The sequence below is a fragment of the Apteryx mantelli genome, chromosome 1 (assembly GCF_036417845.1).
Source record: "Apteryx mantelli isolate bAptMan1 chromosome 1, bAptMan1.hap1, whole genome shotgun sequence".
NCBI lineage: Eukaryota > Metazoa > Chordata > Aves > Apterygiformes > Apterygidae > Apteryx > Apteryx mantelli.
This window is the reverse complement of record NC_089978.1, coordinates 3653871-3676793: the sequence shown is the minus strand read 5'-3', so window position 1 is coordinate 3676793 and position 22923 is coordinate 3653871. Positions and strand designations below refer to the sequence as shown.

The following is a 22923-nucleotide window of genomic DNA, read 5'->3' as shown; positions in this document are numbered from 1 at the left end:
ATCGCTGTGCTGGTTTTGGATATGAAAGTCCCTTCAATTTCCCCAGGTGAACCAGAGGCTGGGCTAGAAAAACACATCTGAGGAGACAGCCGCCACTCCACGTTGGCCGGATGCAGGCTGCCTCTTCGCAGCTTTGTTTGCCTCTACACAGAGGCTGACAGCCAAAGAAACCACAAGCACACCAGAAAAAACAGGAACAAGGAGAAAACAGAAGTCTCCTCCAGCACTAAAGGGAAAATGCACAGAGATTTGGCCAACCCCATGCCACTCACCCGCTTTGAGAGCCAAGACAAGCAACACGTTTACACCTGCAACAGCAACCATGGGCGTGAGGACTTCTCTTGTATAACCCACATTAAAATGCATTCAACTTAATACAAGGCAAATCTCTTGGTAGACTTCCACCATCTACCCAAGCCTACTAAAACCAAGCAAAACAGCATCCATCATTTCTAATTGAGATCTCATCCACAGTCAAGGCTTAAGGTTGGGTTTCTACACCCCAAAGTCGCTGGGAAGAGGAGACACAGGTATGCGGCATCAGAGCCCACTACCAACCTTGGTGGTGTCATCATGTGACCGCTGGTACCGTTTCCAGCGGCAGCCGTAGATTCCCGTCAGGCACGACAAGCATAGCTGTGGCTCGTAGTACTGCAGCGGTTGGTGTTTAACCATGCTCCTTCCAGCCCCTCAGGAGCGAGGTATCAGAAATCCATCAGGTCCTGGAAACGCCCTTCAGCAGGAGGAGAAAAGAAAGAAAAGAAAAAAAACCACATACAAGGAAATTAAAAGTGATATTTCAATATATTAACATGCAATTTAATAATTAACCATGTCCTCTGGCTATTAAGAGAGGAGAGATGGTAATCAGAACTAATCCCAGCCCTGCCAACATCTCAGGCTTGTTTCTCAACAAGACCTCGAGAAGTTTAATTAGTTTGCATGTTGTATTTCCTTGTGCTGTTTCTCCCACTCCACTGAAAGCAAATATATTCATTGCAGCTATCAATAAGAAATGCCGCACAAGGACAAGAGCAGTAGACAGACTATTTGCAGCCTGGATGATTAGATTTATAGAAATGATTAAAATGCAAAGAATCATACCCTCAGCTAACACAACATTAAAATTGACTCCGAGACCTCTGCAAAGCTGCACCCCAGCCAAGGTAAATTAGTTTATCACAAGCATCCTATGGAGGCTGCAAAAAAATCCTAGCTGAGGAGATAACACTTCTGCACGTGCTGCAAGAGGCAGATATTCCCCTTCCTTTGCACGCGTCTGATGAGCCATAGAAGGATGCGAGTGGGAGGTAGAGCTGGCTGCAGCCTTCACCCAGGAAGGAGATCCCCTCTCGACCAAACTGCATGAACTCCCCAGGGGCCACACTGACTTCGAAACAGCTGCCCTGTTTGACATGCGTGGGAACATCGCTGTTTCGAGGGAAAGTACTTCGCTCCATCGATTACGTGCGTTGTGCGTCACAAGGCTGTATTTTATATTTAGGCACTCACTTTCATCTCTGTTGAGATTCATAACAAGAAAGCCCAGGTCATCCTACGTTCTTACTAATTCATAGAGTCAGCATTCAGAAATGGGGACCTAAAAGCAAATGTTTGCCAGTCTGGTGATGTCGTGCTGATATTTCTCAGCTGTACTTAACTCCCACCAGGGGTTTTCCACTGTTCCCTGGTGCACAAGTGCATACCCACAGCCCTACACATTACTCTTGTGTGAATAATCTGTGCACTATGAATGATGCTCAATGGGAGTTGAACTTGCAAAGTGCTTGGCTACCTTTGAAGAGCATGCATAGTTGCACGCACTATCTGCACTTACTTGCAGGAAGAAAGTCAGCTCCCTCTCTAGGGTAACTGCTTCATTTCCTTATAACCCAGATCCCTAGCGCTCTGGTCTTGCAGAAAGATATGACAGCTACGAGTAGCAACATCCCCACTGGCATTGGCAAAGTGCATAGGCCTGAGCAGAGGGGTTGGACTAGATGATCTCCAGAGGTCCCTTCCGACCTCAACAGTTCTGTGATTCTGTGATTAAAGATGTATCCTAGCCATCTAATGAGGATAATCACCCATTGCTATGTCCCATGGAAGGAAGCCACTAAGAACTGGGTTCACCCAACTTCTTTCTACAGTTGATGCATAAGGGGATGTTGCAAGCATTGTGGCAGAGACCAGAAGACATTTCAGCAAGGGTACAATCAGCTCAACCCCTCCAGCTTCTGCCCTTCTCCATGTCTGTTTCTCTCTCTATTTTGCACTGACAGCCCAGGACAGGCCTGTCCCGGCTTTCACTAATTAGGACTCAGCATCCCAGAGGCAGACAGACCTTGCTAGCTGGCTGTTGCGGTTTCAAAGCTCAGCAGACCGTACTGTGCTGTCTCCAGAGCTCACAACCCACAGCTTCTCTGCCCTCCTTTCACATACGCACACGCTGTAGCTTGTTCTTTCAGTAAATCTCTCTAGAAAGCTCTCGGCACTGCTCAAGGCACTGACCCAGGCAGATGACACAAGGGCACGCAGGACTCACTCTCCGTGTAGCAGCTCCTGGCTGGCCTGAATCCCCACGTGCTTTCATTCATCCCCTTGGGGAAGACATGCAGGACAGCATCAAACACATCCAGTCCAAAATGAAAGCTATTTGCTGATCATCTGTCACCCTTGCACTCTCCTAGCTCATCTTCCCCCAAACGCTGCACCACCTCCGTGGTCTCGTGCTTGAGGTCACTTCCCTGCCTGCCTGTCATCTTCTCTTACGCTATTTATAAAACTCTGCATTAGTCACTGCCCAAGTTGCCTGCTCTCTTCCCTCCTCCAGTTTTTGTCTGCTTCAGTTTGTCCCCACGGCTTGAGCTTCCTGGGCTGCCTTCTCCACATGTCAGCAGCACACTGCAGGCAGAAACAACTGCCAGTTAGAATAGGACAGAAACGCTGAGCCCATGGAGTTAGATGCTGTTCAAGAGACTTGGACAAAGCCGTAACCTCTACCCTGAAGATCCTAAATGGCAAGCAATGTACAAAACACTGTAGGACACAGGCAGGACCTAAAGTCGTGCACAGTTGCTAATGCCACATTACTAACCTGAAAACCTAGCAGACTACAGCAAGTAGAAAAAATTCCTCATGAATTCATCTCCAAAGGACACCATTTCTCCCGAGTTCTACCTCATCCTGCTTCATTCATGCAAAACAAGAGGGCAAATAGACAACCTCAGTCTTTAAAAGCTTTTTAAAAGGTATTTTATTTGCTAGCTTAAAGGACTTGCATTGCAAACCCAACACAAGCACAATACGCAAGCATTTCATCACTGTTCTTTTGGGAAGCCACTAGCTGTTCTCCATCCTTCCACTCTAGCCCAAAGCACCTGGAGAAGTGGTGCCATACAGCAACCACATATGCACACCAGATTGTCAGAGCTGGAAAATCCTGACTTTTCAGACAGAAATTCAACTCATCCAAAGTGACAGGAGCCAGGGAACAGAGGCTGCCTTCAGAAATAATAAAATTCATGTGTTATGCAAGCCTTGGATCCACCTTTCCTTTAAGGAAGTTGAGACTCGAGCACTTAAGTCCCTAGCTGAAGCTTTATAGTGCAAAGTTTAAATCTACCTAAAGATGGGAGCTTTTGTAATGCTATAACGATGCTAAGTGATGCTAGGAGTTTGCAAAGATAAGAGCTACACCCATGCACACATACGAATAGGTCTTCCTGCCAAACAAGATAGCAATCTAAATGGATGACAATATAGAAAAAAAAGATAGGAAGCAAGGAAAGATAACAGACAGTGCCACTGTTGCCCAAGGTGTTTGACAGGGACCATCCACAGATGATTATAGGCTGACACAGACTACTCATACTCTTCCAGAGAAAGTCTTCAGGGTCAGGTCTGAGACACAGTGGCTATTTCCCATGTTGCCCCTCTCTCCAAAAAAAAGGGGTAACTCAATGGAAATCCATTGGGAAATGAAACTTGGACCCCAGTTTGTCATAAAGGGTGGGGTGTGGGATAGAGTTTGAGCTTGGGAAGCTTGGATAAAGCTGCAATCAATAATTTCTTTAGTGCCATCAAAAGCATCTAGAGATCCATGAACGGAAAACCTCACCTCTAGCACCCTCATTTCAGCACTAGCCAAGACTCAAAGTTTCCCACATAGAAAGGCAAGCAGTCTCCAGATGCATTCCCCAAGACCCTTGTATTTTACCAGCTGCTAATGGAAAACTGCAGCGCAACACATGTCCTCAGGAATCATTGGCAGGGCGCACACCACATGTGCTAAAGTTGGCTAGAGTGTAAGTTTTGCCTTGATCACCACATCCAGCTGCAGTTTCAGGTGGCTATCATCACTTCACATTTCCTTGACTACATCTGAAGGGGCCAAGCACTGCAGTGGCACCTCCGCCACCTTAGCACAACTTATATTAGGCAGCTGATAGAGCTGTTGGGACAAGTGTCACAAGCTAGCAGGTACATGAAGAGCTCTCATCTCAGTGTTTACCTTGGAAGCCAGGATCTGTGAATCAACCTATTCCAGATACAAACATCCCCCATGACAGCACGTCCAGCAAGGCTATCAGTTAAAGGCACAAGCTTTCACCACGGTAAGCAGCACACCTACAGTTCGTGGAGGCACTGAAGCCATTTCAAATGACATTGCTTTAATGAGGTACAAGTGCACTTCAAAGGAGGACAGGGAACAGCAACCAGCCCTTCTCCCAGAAGAAACATTCTGCCCTGAGTCCTGGGCTTCCTGGTAAATGTGAAAGCTTCAAGTTTATTGTCCAGTTCTGAAGAGCATCCACAAACCTCCCACAGCAGCACCTAATCCAGCATCTCCCAGACTCCCAGAGGGGATCAGGAGGGACACAAGTGTTTTCAGTGAAGGAGGGCAACCAAAAAGCACATCTGTCACACGACACCATTACCAGAAGGCTCTGCTGGAGGGTTTTAGGAGCAGCCAGAATCCACTAAATACAACCAGGAGGGAACAAATTGATTTTGCTCAGAAAGATCAAAGAAAAACATAGCCGAGAAAGCCCTATAATCCACCAAGTGAAGCTCTTGCCCCAGCCCTCTCACTGAGTCCCAGTACAGGCAGATGCTATGGGAGCCCACTGGCTTCACCAGCATTGCCACCTTCAGTCTCGCTGCAGATCCGAGCTACAGAAGCCATTTCAGGTAGCTCTTTATAAAACAAGTCAACAGAGAAGAAATCCAACATGAGTTAAAAAGGCATTCCAGAAATGCAGCAACACGAGTGCCTTTGCTTTGAATTGTAAGAGGCACAACCGACAAGCCTAAAAATCATTCCCTCTTCTCCAAGAGCATCATTAGGTGATACACAGAAACCCACAGCAGAAAGGAAAACACAAACTGCGCAGCACCAACCCTCTCCTTCTCCCCACCACATACAGGCACCTGAGAAGAGGCTGAAGTACCACAAACAAGACGCCGCTCAAGAGAAATCAGACTGATAAAATTGCCACGCTGATCTGTCCAGAGATCCTTGCTTCGCTGAGATCACGGACTGAATACTTGCTTCTCCTGCTACCAGAAACGGATTTAATAGAGAGAAGCAGAAAGTCCGTACCCTACAATCACTGTTCCCATGACATCTACAGCTTTGAGGTGGAGAAAGGAGGCTATGAATGATTCAAACCTCTGCTGGTTAGCATTACATACAGAAATGAAAACAGGAAGCAAGACAACATACATTAATTATTCAAATTCGGCAACACGCACCAGAAGGAGGAAAAAGAAAAAAAAAAAGAAAAAAAGAAAAGTCACCAAACCCACACAGCCCATCAACCTTGACTTTAAAAGATGCATCATCTGCCAATGGCTACAAACTTCTTCGAGCTGAATAGTTTGCCAGCCAGCTTGCCCAAAAAGGGGGAGTCCATCTGCAAATACAGCAGGAGCATTTTCTGAAGGCTCCAGGATGCCTAATTAGCACACACTGCATTCCCGAGATACTGGGCTGTAGGTATCCGTTACAGACTGCGACACATTATTCCTTTCCAAACAGCTTTGGAGAAGAAAAAAAAAAAAAAAAGGCAAAAGAGAATTCAAGATGCAGATTTAAAAGGGAAGCTCTCTGGGGAGATCTGGCCTAAAAATTTGGATTTTTGTCCGAGTTAACTCCTCCATCCCTGTAGTCTTAAGGCAGTACTCCAGATCCTGGATGGAGAGAGGACAGAGCAAGTGGGACTGATCATTTCCATTATACCGTGTCTGCTAAATCTCAATGCCATCATTCTGGCAGAGGAAGAGCAACAACACAAGCCCTGAAGTGCGCTAGGAAAATAATGCAAATGAAGCCACAGAATAATAGGTTTAATAAGATCTAACCCTTTCACACAGCATGGTACAGTCCAAGTCCTTCCCTCTAATCCTCCCTCAGTTTTTATCCATCAGTCTGGTTTCACGCAGGTCACACTCTGATCTCGTTCGGCATCTTGGGAAGAATCTTTTAATAGCCCAGAGGCAAGCGGCTCGCCACGCATCCACCGACCCGAAACCCCAGAGCAGCGTTACAAGCAGTGCTATTCTGGATGCTTGCATGGTTGGCCAGAGTGGTTTGGGGGAGCTGGGGGAAGAGACAAGTGCTACTAGAGCAAGTCTGCTGGCCCCTGCCTGCATCACCTCAATCTACTACCTCAAGCCTCTCTCGGTCACCCTGGGCTGGTTCAGAACAACACAGCACGTGACTTCTTGCTTGAGCCTGCCAAGGACTCCTAAACTAGATCAAAGAAATAGAGAGCCAACACCTAGCTGAGGATGTTTTAATGCACACTGAAACGTGGGCCGACTGAGGTCTACAAGGTTGTTGGAGTGCACACACACCTATTGCCCAGGGGAGAGGAGGACAGCCACGGCCTCCTGCAGTGTCTCCATCTGTCACGATAGGGCTAGAAAGACCCAGAAAATGAAAAGACTTAGTCCTTGTGGGGTTGCACCTGGGACTAGAGGCTCCCATGGCTTCAGAGGGCCAGATTTGTTGGAGGGATGAGGATAGCTGAGAAATGCTGTCACCGTCACAGTCATATCTCACTGTGTTCCCCCCATAACTGGGGAAGCCAGACAGGCCATCTCAGCAGGGGGAGACCCAGAATCAGAGCAGGCCCTAAGCAGACGGGGTTCAACTTCCCCAAAAAAAAAAAAAAAAAAACAGGCCCAAGGACACATGCCCTACTTTCAATGCAAATAAATGCAGAACATACAGACTCCAGGAATGTTTGAGACTTTTCACTAACCTGTTTTTAAAAGAGCCTTGACAGAGTCTACTGCTTTTTACATTAAAATAAGTATTTTTCCACTCGCTGGTGACTCATGGAATCACTGTTTATCATGAACCTCTGTATAATTTCAACATCTCCATCTCTTATTACAAGTTGTATCAAGTTAGTTATGGTTAAAACACTGAGCTGAGCAAGTAAGTACCTATACTGATTACATGAGGCTTGGTAACTGGTTACCAATAACCAGTTACCCCATTGATATTCTTGTAAGCAGTCATCCAATTGTTTCCCTAATTACACTGGAAAATATCAGATTTTCCTTTAAGTACTTCATAATAATAGGAGTTTACCTCTTCAAGAGCCAACCCTCCAGTTCTACATATCTATAACAAAAACCACCCACACACCACACACTCAAATATCTTATTTTTTGCCCAGCTAGGACTGAAATGATTAAAAGTGTTAAAATAAACTGATCTAAATTCTTGCGACTTTCACTGACTCTTTCTTCATGGTTTTTACACCAATCTTTTCTTTGTTTTGGATGAGTTCGGCATATTAAAGTAACACAATTTCACTTTCCCCAGCTTGGAAAATGGAAATGGAAGAGGGAAAATATCCCCATCTGTTTAATAATAGAACAACTCTTATAGAGGGATGTTTGCTACAGCCGTTCCCACAGGAGGAAATCTATATGCACGCTGAGCAGTATTTTCCACGTTTTGTTGGCTCAGACCCAGAGCCTCTCAACTTGCAAGATCAAGATTTAATTTCAAGGCGGGAAGGGTAAGAGAACACCTCAAAGCCATGAACAGCTTCAACACCCTGGAGACACTGCATTTCAGCCAAGGATGGCACGCAAGTAATGGTTGTGATGACCCTCCCAAGATCACTGGAGACCTCTTGATGACCCAGCAGGATTATGCTTCCCAACACATTGTTATTCATGCTCTGGAAATAGGGTTGGGTTGGAGGTCTTCCGCCCAAGGCACAAACATTCAATTTTTTTAATATGGACAACACTCAAGGGTCCCTGCACAAGTGAAAACAGATGTGTTAAAAATGCCAGTTGCCTATCTATTTTCATGCTTGCCAGGAAAAAAAAAAATATATATATATATATATATATGTATTAATCAAAAGCAAGGTGTTCCTTGACACATGCCTGTGTGTGTATGTGTAAATAGAGCATTTGGGATCAGAACTGAGTTTGGAAAATTTGTATTGGCAAAACACGCCTGCCCTAAAAGCCACATGGTGCTGCCCCAGTGACAGAAAATATTAGGGGAAAAAATAAAGTCTGCAGAGCTTATCTTGATCTGACATAGGAGCTCCAGCGTTACAACTCCAGCTCTTATGCCTCTGAAGGGGAACAGCACTGTCTTCCTGATGCCTGATGATGCCAAAAACCCTATGACTACTTCCTAACACAGGGAGACATCCAGCAGATCCACTTTGATTCACAAGAGACAACCCAAATAGTCAGGGATCTGGCTGACGTGTAGCCCCTATGGGTCTGACCTGTTGTTTATTGTTCTTAAGTTTTTAAAAAAAAATTAACGCTTTGAAACTAGGGCAGCATGTAGTTTGGGGTTGTACACTTCCAGTTAATGAGAATTCAGACTTCAAAAGATAAACACTTCAAAGGGATTACAAAAGAAAAACTTAGACTTTAATCTCGTTAAATAAATAAGCGCAATACTTGCTAACGCCCTCTGCAATCTAGCTTCTTAATATTTTCCAGACTAAGGGTATATTTGGCTCCTCACATTTTAAAAAGGGGCTGAAGAAATGGAACAGGTCACCAGAACACCTGTACCAGCTTCTTACAGAGCAATAACCAAATGCGTTCTCCTGCTTTCTGCACAAGCTTGAGCCTTTGCAATAAAACCTTCTTGCAAGTCAAGGCATCAGGGCAGATCTGCAAACCCAACATCTCAACAGCTTTGACTGCAGGAGAAAAGCCTTGTTCTCTTTCCCAAAGCTGAGAGGTAACCAAAACCAGCTACACATATCTTCCTAATATTAGCAGAACTATGCTGTATTTTTATCCGTGATATGACAGCAGAGGTGGTGGTCACACACGGCCTGACCTGAGGCTCTGCCTGCACTGGCGCATCTCAGCAGGGCCCTGCCCTCAAGCGTGACCCCGAGGAAATGGGATCACAGCACATGGCATGCTCGTTCTCAGTAAGACAAAAAAACTTCCCAATTAGCTGATTTTTCTTTTTTAATCCTAACAGCGCTTTGTATCTGCACATCCTCAGAAGACAGTAGGAAAAAAAAAAAAGGTACTGTCATAACCCCAGGCATTGGCTCTCACGCTTAAGACAAAAACCAACTTTTCTTCATCTCAGCAAAGGACACTAGGAATGGAAAAAGCACAAATAATCCAGTTTATGATCAGTTCAGATTCTTCTTGGAAAGATACTCAGAAATGGAAACCAAGAAGATAACAGAGTAGAGTTGACAAACACCTGCAAGGAGTCCCATTAGCTGTGCCCACCTGGTTTCTACATGACTGTTCACTAAAAATCAGTGCAGCCAGCTCAGATGAGTTCTGGCTCCATGCTCAGAAATCTAAAGCCAACAGAAAGTTGGAGATGGACAGAAAGCACTGAGGACACTCCGCACATTTACCTGGGACGCTGCCTTGCCTAGGCACAGCCCCAGAATGAGAGAAACAAGGTGAAGTAGACCTAAGAGATTTCTGTGAAACCTATAAAATGCAGAAGGGACTCAAGTCACTTTCAGATATGAAATAATGGGTGATAATCAGACAAGTCCAACACCTCCCAGGCTTATCTGGTAGAGAAAGCTGAGAGAGGGTGCACATTGCTTCTTTTGGAGTTTCAGGACTGATTTTCTGAAGCATAACAGCTCTGAGAGCTGGCTAATGCAGAAGAGACCAGCTCCCCAAACCTCTGCCTCATGGTTAAGTCCTGGAGGTCACAACAAGAGCTCTGCTCAAAGCTTTTCCTGCCGTCAGGGTAGTTCCCATGTAGCAAACCTGCAAGGCCCACCAAGGGAGAGCTCAAAATGCTTCTTCCCTTCCATCCCTTTTGGCTCATCTCCTCCATGCTATCCCTCGCTTTTTTTTTTTTTTTTAAAGCCCTGTGAGCCCATCTCCCAGACCTCCACTACTCTTAAAAAAAAAAAAAAAAACACACACACATGCACCCCACACAGGTAAAACCACAAACAGATTCTGGAGTTACTGGGAGATGTGGGAAAAACACAGATAGGGCATGATGGCTTTCATTAAGCGGAGAAGAGACATGATACTTTTTGGTCCCCTCCACCAATGACCTCCTGGCAACTTGAGCATGGAAAGAACTCATTCCTCTAGAGAATCATGGTCAACAGCTCCTGCCAGCACATCAGGAATTGCTCACATCCCCAAGTATTCTAACGAGGTTCTTTGCTCTCAAAAGTAGCAAAGAGAAGTTTTAAGCAACCCAAGAGGTGCAAGACCCCATTCTTCCTGGCAGAGAAATACAACTATTAGCCACTGCAGAGACGGACAGTAGAGGAGAGTCAAAGATACCCAAACAAGCAAGATAAATGCATTAAAAACGGCATGGCTAGAGCTGATCCCACCTTCGGGTAACTGGTGGATTAGGTGTTGAAAGTCTACTTCCATTGCTCAGTCTATGTTATAGGGGAGGTCCAAGCTGGAGTGCCCACAGGGAACATGTCTCCTGTCTGCAGTGAGACTAGCAACTGTCAGACAAGATCAGCTACTATTCTGCAGGCAGAGAAACATTAGGTCTTTTCTGCTGCTGGAACATAAAAGCTAAATCCAGATGTAAGCAGGGCCAAAAGGGAGTTCAAGAAAAAAATCAACCAAAAGTAACAGAAAGATCAAGAAAGGCAATAAGAGCAACACCCTGGATTTCAATTCCAAGGAGTTAATTGGCTCTATAATCTCATTTCCTTTATGTAGTGCTTCCTGATTGAGAAATATTAAGAGAGTCTCAGCATTGTATCAGGGTCACGTACCCTGATTAGAAGTACATGAAAAGCTAAAGCAGCCCAACTGCTGCATGATTTTAGACCACGAAAGAAGCTACCTCAATCCTGTTGAGCCTGTATTTGGCAAACACATGCTAATATCAAAGCAAGGAATTGCTAGGAAGCTAGTTGACTTTAATGGATACCAGATTTCAGCTTTACTGGCAAAGCACGTGCTGACTAACGGCCTTTCCCTAGGGTTCTCAAGGAGGCCTTGCCAGTATTGCTGGCATCCAGGAAAACCAAATAAAGAGAAGTCCTTTGTCCTTCAGAAAAGTGGGCTTGCCACACCGAAAACAGAGTTAAGTCAGGCACCAGGAGATGATGACGGGTTAAACCAGAAAAATACTGAGGACCTCCCCGTGCTGCTCAAAATGAGGGCTTTGAGACCCTTAACACAATTGACCACTTGAAGAAAGATCCCAGATTAGCTGCTTTGCTAGAGCTTTCCTGCATTCAAGTAGTTTTCCAGCTAGCTGGGATGGTGGTATTTGGGAAGAGGGAGGACAGCATCCAGGAGGTAGTCAGGCGAGCTTGCATGTTACAGGAGCCAATTGCTTATTGCTCTTGGTTATAGCCATCACCAACCAGAGAAAAATAAGTTGACTACAGAGGGTTTCCACAGGGCCCAGTCCCTAATGCACACACATGGCTCTGAATTACACAGGAGGAGTCACAGGTGCTACAGCGCAGGTACATCTCTCTTGGACCATCAGCTCTTCCAGGGAGGAACATACTTAGAGCATGCTAAAAGTCACTGCAGCGCATCACTTCAGAGTGGTTGATGGCACTGGCACCACAAGAAAACAACAGTTAAAAATAAAAATAAAAATCTGGGCCATGAAAGAACATCAGCAGAGGTAAGCAGAAGAGAGCACCAAGGCCAGAGAAGAGAGGAAAGAAACCAACAACAGTAGAAGACAATAAGACAAGATAACAAGGAAGCACAGCTAGATGCTGAAGCAAGCTATGAAGGGGCTCAAGCACAAACAAAAAATAAAGTTTTAATTAAAAAATATTTAAGGAATTAACAAGATTGCTCTATGTTTTTCCTCTCCATAGATCCCCAAAGCTTTGCCATCTTCTCCAAGCTGAAGAACAACAGTTTGCATCAAGCCTTATCCATTTTCAGCATGTGTTTTTGCTGAGGAATTAAATGGGAACAGAACAGTTTTTGAACACACACCCTCTGACATACGGTTTCCTTTACAGACAAGCTTTTCTCCCCCCTCCCCAATCCCCCTTTCCTACTCACACTCCTGGAAAATTCGCTGTAATCACACGTGAATTGTATTACCTGGCCCTCCAAGAGGCAGTTTTAATCTCCTCTGGAAGACGTTAGGAGCTAAAGCAGAAACCTCTATCGAACATTTTGCTGTAGCTTGTTTGTTCTCCGCTTTCCCCAGGACGCGTTCCCTACTGCACCACTGAAAGTTTGGTTCATGTCAGCAGGAAAAGAAAAGAACTACATAAATTGTGCCAATAGCACTCATCTCAGAATGAACAAAATGCCTCCACACCCACTGCACACGCTTTAATTGAAACAGTAAGGGGAAGAAAAAAAAGTCTGCAAGATTGGTTTTACAATTAATACTTTGCATGTCTGCTGTGCAACTGCTATCCAGAGAATTAAGCATGAATGTCTTTGGCTTAATAAGAGGTGGAAAGTCCTAGTTTAATGGATTAGCAAGCTCTTTATTCCTGTGATTGATTCCTTCCATGTAGCTGCAAGGGACACCAAAAAAAAAAAACAACAAAACAGCATTCTTACCTAGCAGAGAAGCAGCTATATTAGGGAAGCAGCACACTTGCTCTCAAAGACTTGATGCTCCTTTCCTCCCAAGTAGCCACCCTGCACAAAATCAACGTGTTGCAAAGCACTGAAGTACCCTCACCAATAAGATCAGCAATAAAAACAGCACGCACAGGCTGTTTCCTCTGCATCTTCCATATTCTCTGTAGCTCTCTTGTTCTACAAGCCAGATACTGCTTCAGCTTCAGCTTCATACTCCCAAAGCGTATACATTAGCTTGATGAGACCCAAATCACACAAACTCCTCCCCACTACAAACACACTGGATATGCTACGGCCAAAGTAATCAAAAGTAGAACATAGCCAGCAGGACCTGGTGACGTGCAAGACACAAAGAAGCCAACTTCCTCTCCCTGATTTCGGGGAACTTGCGGCTCTAAAGCCCTTTTCTTCCCTTCCCTTTGCAATTGGACTGATTTGGAGCAACCGAGACAGACCATCTGACACCAGAGAGGCCTCAGCTATAATTCTAGGTATTCAGTTTTGGACAGAGAACTCTTAAAAAAAAAAAAAAAAAAAAAAAGGGGGGGGGGGAGGCAAACTGATAAAGTCCAAGAGAGATCATCACAAATGGTCAGCCTGGATTAGGAGATGAATATGGAAGGATTGCTCTGTATGGTACAAGCCCAGGGTGGGAAATAATCAAGCAAAGTTCTTAGCAAAAACAAGAGCATGAAAAAAAAAAAAAATCAGATATTACTGCTTCATGCCTGGGGATGCCAAAAGTTGACACGAGCTCAGACAGTGCTCCATCCTTGGAGAACCTCCATCCTTGGAGGTTTTCAAGACCCAACTGGAAAAGGCTTTGAGCAGCCTGACCTGAACCCAGTGTTGACCCTGCTTCGATCAGGGGTTGGAGTAGACATCTCCAGAGATCCCTTTGCACCTGAGTGGTTCAATGGTCACATGATTTAATAAAATATCCAGCGTTAACCCCCACGGGAGCCCCAGTTCCCAGAACAAGACACACATGTGAGTTTTTCAAGTGACCAGCCACAGCACATCCTGGAAGCCTTTCTCATAAAGCAGCTCAGATGCTGCCCCCGAAGCTATCCTGTCTGCGATAAGAAAACACTTTTCTGTTAAGTTGTCAGGGCAGACTCGCACAATTTACTGTTTACTGAAGTTCATCACCTTCACTACAGTTTTCTGTGCACTCAAAAACATGGAAACAAAGACAAGATCAAAATGAGATGTGCACACACCCCATCCCCTCCTCCAGCCCTATTTTAAGGCAGATATTTTGATTTTTGACATAGCAAGGGTAAAAGTCAGCTTTATCCCTTTCTGTTCCAAAGCTGTTCGATAGGTTTGTCGTGGGTTCCTAAGACCTCTTTCTAGTTATTATTGCCTTTCCAGTTTTGTATAAATCAGAATCAGACTGCTCAGTGCAAGGAGACAGATATGACAGATCACCTCCCAGAGAATTTACAAGCTCAAGCTAGACACTGTGCAGTGAATGAAAGCAGCATCTAGGGAAGCAAGTAGGCAACACAAGACAGGTTACAACAACCAGATCACACAGTTGCTCAACCCAGGCAGGTACTTGTCTTGGTTGCTGATGCGTATATTCTTTCAAAACCTAGGAGCTGAACTTTAGAAAGACATGAATGAGGATGAAGTGATTTTACTGCTCTCTTTACAGCAGCATCCATCTTTCAGCAGACGGGAATTTTCTCATTTGATTGGCAAGCAAGTGCGACATTCCCAAACACTCCCAAGCTTTCAACAGAGTATCTTGAAATGCTGGTCAAGGTCATTACGACTCCGACACATTAGAAACGACACTGCTAGGGAAGGAAACCACCCCTCTATCCATAAGATCACTCCCAGAGTTAACAGAGGAGATTCACAGTCATTTCCAGCCCAGGCCTGGAGAGTTCTGTTCTAGTAAAAACAAAAAACACAAAACCCCATCTGCCAGTTACATCAGCTACTATCTTGTTTTCTTTATGGAAGATACCAGTCATGAGGGATTCATAAACTCATTTACTGATGCAAATCCAAGACCTATTAGTCAAAATGCTCTCAGTCAATTTTGAGGATTTTTTTTTTGTTATTATTACAATGAACATTAACCCGATCCATTCCTGTGCTCTTCCCAGCACTACTGACACTCTTCGGGACGCAGTTACCAATGGCTAGAGACACCACCACTCAGCACGCTGCTACCAGTGACATGCAAACTGGCAGATCCAAGACATTATAGCAAGACACTGACATCTGCAATGAGCTGCCTTCACAGTAAGAAAACCACCTCCCCTCCATCCTGCTCACCGTGACGCTCTAAAGAGAGAGGATAATCATATTCATACGGGAGCTACTTGGGTAGTTGTTAAATCATAGGAATAGGAGTGTCCTACGGCTTGCTAAATGCTCAGCAATGCTGCCCATCCCTATGGGCATTTTTGCATCTCTCTCTCCTCATTCACAACAAGCAGGTGATCCATGGTGGTCAGGTAAGAGGTCCAGCACAAACTCTGGCCAGGTAAGGGACTGATGGCCTTTGTCATTTGGGAATGTTGGAGCAAAACAGAGCCCTGGAAAAGATGCAAGGAGCAGGCAGCAGACTGCTGTCCCTCCTCCCTCTGGTCTCTTGACAATTTTGGATGCACCACAGATCTTGTCATTTGCCAAACAGGCCTGAAGGAGGCGAGAAGATACATCCTGTTGCACACTTAAACATCAGGGCTGAGGACATAGTGCAGAAGATTAGAGACATTTAGACACTAAAAGTCCATTTAGGTCATTGCTTATGATTCTCAGCCTCATTCTACAGAGAACAGGGTCTTGATCCAAGACCCCAAGGGGGCCGTCAAAGCATGGCCACATAGCATGGTGGGAATAGGTTCTAATCCAGAGAAGCACATCCAAGTATCTGGCACAGCTAAACAGCAAGTCCCTCAGGGGCCCAGAGGCCAGGAGGCAGCAGCACCAATATTTTTCTTCTCATCTCCATAAAACACTAAGCTTTCTAGGAAAAAAGCCACAGAAGGAGAGAGGCTGAAAGCTGATTTTGCTTAGTAGCCCAGTGACACTGAAGTGGAAAAATCAGATTTTTTTGCTCAGCATCCCAGACTAAAGATCAGTTACGCAGACCTTCATTCAGCACTAATAAGCCTGACCACAGGGAACATGTGCTCGTTCAACAAGATGACCTTTCCTTCCCTGCCTAGAAGGGCGTGAATGTCACTACAAAGGGGACATGGACAATATACCCAAGGCAGATATTTTAGCACCAGACATGGCGGGGGGTGGGGAAGGCTTCATGCACATTTTTTGACAAGTCATCCTTACGCAAGCATCAAGCAAACAGTAGACACGCTTGCTAGTCTGCAAGTCTATGCTCACTCTGAAGGGAGGAAAGCATCTACTTGGGTGAGTCACACACCTCACACATCTGGAAAACAACCCAAAAAGCAGCTGCAATCCCAGCAAAGCAGAGGAGAACTCTCTGGGGCATGGATCTCCCACAGAAAAGCAATACGTTGGAGGTTTTTTGGGGGGGGACAGGGGGGATTTTGGGCTTTTCCTCCAGGGTTTATTTATAAAGAGGTTCCCAGGAAAGTTAGTCTATCTAACTTGAAAGGGCAGGCCAGCTGCAAACAAGCACACTGCTTCCAGGATTAACTAGCTTTTATTCGGCTTGGTTCATTTCACTTCTCCTAGCTCACTTTGGGTTTTTCATCTTCAGTTAATTTAGATTAAGGGCCTGTCTAGGTGGGAACATTGAGGGAGGTTACCATCCACAGAAAACAGGCAGATTTCCTTATGCTGACAAGGAGCTAAAAATATCTTCATTTTCAGCTTATTTTCCTAGGAAAACAGTGTGATCGTGTGAGCGTCTCTGTTCCCATTCTCTGCTCCTCCACTCTCCACTACCCCCCTTCCCTCCTCAGCCACCACCAACGCCCTGAAGCACTGGTGCGCCTCTTCCAGCGCACACAGCGGTTTCGCTCTGGCACGCTCTTCAAGAAGAGTTGCTGCTGGGTGGGAAAGGATCAAATGAACCTCCCCAAGGGAAGAGCAGTTCCAGTCCAGGCCGCTACCAAAGACTAGTCTGTATGCACAGCTGGAGACATGAAAGGATGGAAGGGGGAAGATTTAAAGTCTTGAAGCAAGTCCCAAAGAAGCTAGACTTCAGTTGCCATTGGGTCAACTTTGGGGGTTAGAAAGGAAAAACCTGAGAGCACCCCAAGTTAAATAACTTGCTGGATGGACCACTAAGCCAGTTTCTGCTGCCTCTTGAACATACTGAAAAGGTCCTGAAAAGACACTGTTTTGTTGACCAAATTAAGAGAAAGCACGAAGTACCCAACACAGCATCTCTGCAAGTGTGATTTAAGTGAGAAATTTCAGAATTAGGCTTCATAAATGCCAGAAAAAACAGATCTGCTGCTGACAGTATCTTTCTTTTTGCCAAAACAGTTCTCACACACTACTGAAACTCTAGCGCAGTCAACGCAAGGCTTCAGTGCCCTCCTCTAGGGAGCGGTGAGTTCAAAGCCACCAGTATCCAGACTGGATAAACCAGAGGACTCATTTGCAAAGGAAAAGAGCTGGGCAAGAAAGAAGGAAAAAGGCAAACTGTAAAACTGGGATTTTTTTTCTGCAAAAATGGTAAACTCCACACGCTAAAGGAGAATATTTGGAAAGTAGATATGGTAGTGGAGGGGGGAAAGGGGGTGTCTCTCGCTTTGCCATATGAGAAGTCATAGCGGAAGGCTGTGGAAAAGGAGGAGAGGAGAGCATTTCCCAAGCTAGAGCAGTCAGATGCAGAAGGGGGTAGGAAGATGGAACTGAGAAATATTAGTTAGAGGTGCAAAACACTGGGGAGGCTGTTCCTGAAGGCACCAGTGCAGAGCAACAGGGAAGGAGGCCTCTTGTTGGGCAGAGAGGAAGAGGAGGAGAAGTCCCAGCTGGCCAAACATGCTTCATGCCACTAATCAGAATATGTGCAGCAGGGAAACACAGGGATTACACCTAGCAAGAATGAGTTTATTCAGATTTACACAAGGCCACAACATAAAACCCTGCATAAACAGGGGCAGCATAACAAATTAACAGGCTAATTCATCATCAGTGAGAAAGAAGTGGGAGGAAGGGGGAAGACAAATGAAAAAATAAGGTATACTTTATGCCTTTGTTTCCAAAGCTGGCAATCAGTTGTTTCACCATATCTTAAGAGCAATTTTCAACTGAAAACAGGGAATCTGACATGAATGTCTACTCCGCTTCATCACTGTGGGGGCTTTTGGGCCTCCAGTTTCCACTATATCCATTAGATTGAACATCAGGGTCTAGGTAAGGCACGAGTGACATAAGAGCTTACACACTGCCTGATACCACTAGAAGACTCTTGGGTTTTCCCAGCTAGAACATAGTTTATAAACCAACATAAGTATCTTCACATCAAGATTACAGTCCAGCTGATGTGTGTCAGCAGGTTTGTTTGGTTTGTGGTGGATTTGACCATCACTCGAATTTCTCTGTTAATCTAAAAAGATCCATTCCCTCCAGCAGGTCCTTTTTCATTCCCAGTAGCATGATCCTATTTTTGGATTCTGTGGGCTTATCAGCTGTATGTTTGACTAGGTTTTCCATTCTGGCTATCTCTCTTAAGCTGATTTAAGAACAGTTACATAATTGTCCTTCTGGGTTATAATGGGGAAAGAAGCTTTTTATTTTCTGACCTGAATTCTGGTATTATTAGCACATCTTCCAAATTTCTATCACCCCCAGTCCTACTGAAACTGTTTATTTCAGAGATGGAAAACAAATCACTCAGCCCTCTGGAATTCAGGTAATTTAGGTATTAGACTACAAATCATTTTCCTAACCAGGAAGTGATTGTTTCTCCTCAAAAGGCACCAAATGGAATGACTGAAAAAAATCATACTTAAAAGAAGCAGTGTCTTAGCTTTGCCAATACAGTCAAGTCACAACTCAACCATTACATAAATCTAGTTTCAAAAGCTCTTATGCCAAGAAAGAAGAAAGAGATACATGCCTCTTCTCAAGTCTGCAAGAAGCTTATTAAGAAATACAATCGTGGATGAGAGAGAAGAGTGCCTCATTCATGAAAAAAAAGTCATTTTAATGTCTGCATCCCCTGAAGCTGGTAGAGTTAAACTACAGTGACCCTCCTTGGCTCCTCTAAGCCCATAGGTGTCAAGTGAGTGACATGAACCAAACTTCCTCCTTTTTTTCGCCAGTGTTATCATTATCTCATTCTCTATGGAAGGTGAACCACTGATTTTATTACTATTATTTGAGGCAACGCAGAAGAAACCTAAGCAATTGCTAAAAGACACCTCCTTTCCTAGCCAGTTCAAAGTGGGGCACTTGACTGTCCAGCATAAAAAAAAGCTTTTTATCTGTTGTAAACTGCATACAAGTCAAAATCCAGACATAGACCCCCCCTCCCCCCCAAAACACAAGCTTAGATTTCAAGCAAGTCCTCAGATTGCTTGACTGAGAATCAGAGAAACGCTGCAGGCTGCTTGATCAGAGCCAGACTTACAAGCCCACTTGAGCTCAGAGGAGCATCTAGCTCTCTGCACCTAAAATGTGCCCCTGCAAGGCAGCCAGAATTCATATTCTCCAAGCTGAGTTCACCTATAGGGAGGGCGCTTGCATGGAAGAGAAGCTGCCTCAAAAGCATTTTTCCACCTGTTTCAGAGTGTGAAACAAGACAACCAATACCCTCTCACTCTGGATAAATACTCTTGAGCCTTCTTTTCCTCATTTCACCAATCAATGCAAAAACCCACCCTGTTCTGCAATAAACACAGCTGCACTCTTTTGCCCATTATACCAGTGGGACCAGCACGGTCAGTCCTGGGTGGTACAAGACATCCCAACTGCATCCTGCTCAGAGCTGTCACTCCATGACCATGTGGGTATCAACTTCACTGCATAAGAGCATTAATGGTGATGGCAGGTCCATGCTCTAAGCAATACAGGGGAGGAAAGAAAAAAAGCCACACCTAAAACAAAAACAAGAGGAAGAAAATATGACAGGCTATGCTTAGCAGACAAGGTGAAGATAAGGCTTTTCAAGAACTTAAAAACCCAAGAGCTGTTGCACTTCCTCCACAAACCTACGCTAATTTTTCGGCCGTGCAGCAAGGCATCGTAGGGAAGCAAGAACGCACTGCTCAGTCTTCCCTCTAGCCAGCTACCGAGCGGCTATTTCATCAGTCACAATCCTCCAGCAGCAGCTTCCATACAAGAAAAACGTTTTGCAGAGGTGTGTCTGCCTTTTGGCCAGGGAGAGCATAACCCAACAACCTGGGGAAAAGAGACCTCCACTCTCACTTTATTCAGGAGCAACTTAGGAAGAGGAGATGGAAGAATTTTTTTCTTTTCTTTTTAAAGAGATGTTTCCATCAGAGAGGCTAAGTTTTTTTCAAACAAGTTTTAAAACAGCCTGAGGTTTACAGCCAACATACAAGCTCTGAAAGAGTCCGGCTGGTCATACTGGAAAAGACATTTCCATCCTAAACCCCTCAAGCTACCTGTGTTAGCCAAACTGCTATAAATCACCATCATCTCTTTAATCTTTGCTCTTGGCTATTAACTTTTAGCTTTCTAAGCAATTTTACATATTCCAGCAAGCTGGAGTTTTGGATCATGCTGCTTTCCAAGAATATCCATTTCTCTCTTGAGCAGCATAGCTATCACAAGCTATTGAGTAGGCTGCAAGGCTTCAGTTAAGAAAGTCCTCAGCCCTTATCTTGGATCTTCCTCAGCTGTATTTAAGAAGGGGTGATGAACTTTTTCACTAGGTTAGAAAACACTCTGCTTTGATATTACTAATATATTACAAAATCCACTTGAATTCTAGGCATTTTCCAATGGAGCTAGTTTTGTTATTCTATCTTCTACCAGACCCCCTGGAATTCCACGTTTTCTCCTTTTTCGTTCAGTTTAGCGCTAATTGACCGAAGCCCATTAAGACCTTCCCTTTTCTGCAAATAGCTGATACCACCTGCTTCCAGCAGCAGGGAGGACAGAAGAGCATCACGCACGCATTTCTATTCACGGGACATTACGCAAGAGCCTTCTTCACACACCACCCACGCTTTGGTCCTCAATCTGTCTGGCTTCACAGCATTCCTCTACAGCAAAAACACGGAGGCAGTTCCGCGTCTTGTCTAGCTCTGTCTTTCAATGGGCTGTTCGTGTTTCTTTTCACAGCTTAATAAGGTTCTGTACTCTGTGCCAGAGAAGCATCGTTGCCACCTAACACTTGCTCAGCCCACAGGTTTGAACCCAGCATATGCAGCTTCCGCAGCACTCACAAGCTCACAAGCTCTCCCTCTGCAACAGGTGGCTCTTCTGCTGGATGTAAGCATGATTTCTCTTAAATCTCTTTTAGAGAGTAGTAGAGAGCTCAAAGTAGACTTTTTAACATAGGATCTAGCAGCCCTTGGGTTTTCTCCTAACTAGACTGACCTGTCAAAGCTGTAATTCTTCAAACTCTCAACTGAAAACCCAGGCTATTTACTGGAACAGATTAAGTTTGACAAGTCCATCCTTGGTGCTTGGCCACCAGGCACAAAAAGTTAACCACAGATTTAGACACATACTACAGAAATAGTAGAGAGGGGAAGAGCCAGCCATTCTTCGGCAATGAGGGGCTCAGTTAACAGAGCACTTTTTAACATGGGATCCTTTCCATTAAGGGACATTTCTTTTCAAGTTCTTACGCTTCACAGAAAGCAACTCACAGTCCTGCCCAAAACACTTTGGCCACGCAGCAGGAAATAATCCTGCTGACAGCTTACTCACAGCTGCAAAAAGCTCCATATGGTCCAGCCAGCACATAGCTAGATTGCATCAGATTTCAGGATAGCAGGTACAACTCAACACTACACTGCTGCCTGCAGAGCAGGCCCAGGGTAGACCAAGCTTTGCATCCAGCCACCAAATGGGCCACTTGAGGTCCCATCATAAAGTCACCACCAATCACAGCCAGTTCTCCACCATGCCTTGGAGGAAGGCCAACCAGTCCAACTGCCCCACTGCGGCAGCAGAAGACAAATACAGATGGATGCCATGAGGTGTGTTTCAAGCTCATAACACTGGTTTAGGCTCTCCTCACCATGAAGAGCGGCCCTCACACTTATCTATGGAGAAGCTTCCAAAACATAAGGTTTTTTGGCTTTCAGATAGGAATAGACTCGGTGGTTGCGCCACTGAACTCCGATTATTATATTAAGACTAGCAGTCTGGAAGGGAGCATACCACATTTCACAGAGACCCCTTCACACAGAGAAAGGATTCTGCTTTCCTCCACAGCAAGATAAAGAAAGGAGAGATGACCCCCAACTGGTAAACCCCAAGCCTGTGTCACCAGCTGTCACATCGAGTTCCCCAGGTCCTGGTCTCTTGTTCAGAGATTTCAGGAGCTAGACAAGATTCAAAAGATTTCAGAGACTAAACACAGATGAAGAGTAAGTAGTGGGATCTCCCAAGCTTGTTTGGAAAGGACGCAAAAGCTTTGCTTATTTATGTTATCATCACAACTGAACTCCCTCCAGCTTGTTTCATCTGTCACAAGAGACCTCTTCCACAGAGCAAATGACATCAAGAGACATCCATCCCGTAGCAGGACAGTGAGGCCCTCATAGAGGATATTGAGGGTTTTACCATACACTGATGGCAGTGCCTCAATTCTTTGCTGTCAAGGTAGGGAGAGAAGAATGGAGATTTAGAGGTTGTTTTTTGTTTTTGTTTTGTTTTGTTTTTTTAAAAAGAGTGAGCAAAGTGGCTACAAACTTCTGGATCTCACAAGGGCCAATATCCCAAAGTTTCAGCACTTCCTCCCATTCC

The 22923-nt window shown here is 44.9% G+C and overlaps 1 protein-coding gene across 3 annotated transcripts in view; it reads right to left on the bottom strand.

Annotated features, from left to right (window-relative positions):
* The window catches only part of GDPD5 (glycerophosphodiester phosphodiesterase domain containing 5), a 179079-nt gene that overhangs the window by 117083 nt on the left and 39073 nt on the right, over positions 1-22923 (bottom strand). For all 3 annotated transcript variants that reach the window (XM_067309589.1, XM_067309712.1, XM_067309652.1), the window contains exon 2: positions 559-733. In XM_067309589.1, coding sequence (XP_067165690.1) covers positions 559-675 — 117 coding nt within the window. In that variant the 5' untranslated portion in view covers positions 676-733. The remainder of the gene's footprint in view (positions 1-558; positions 734-22923) is intronic.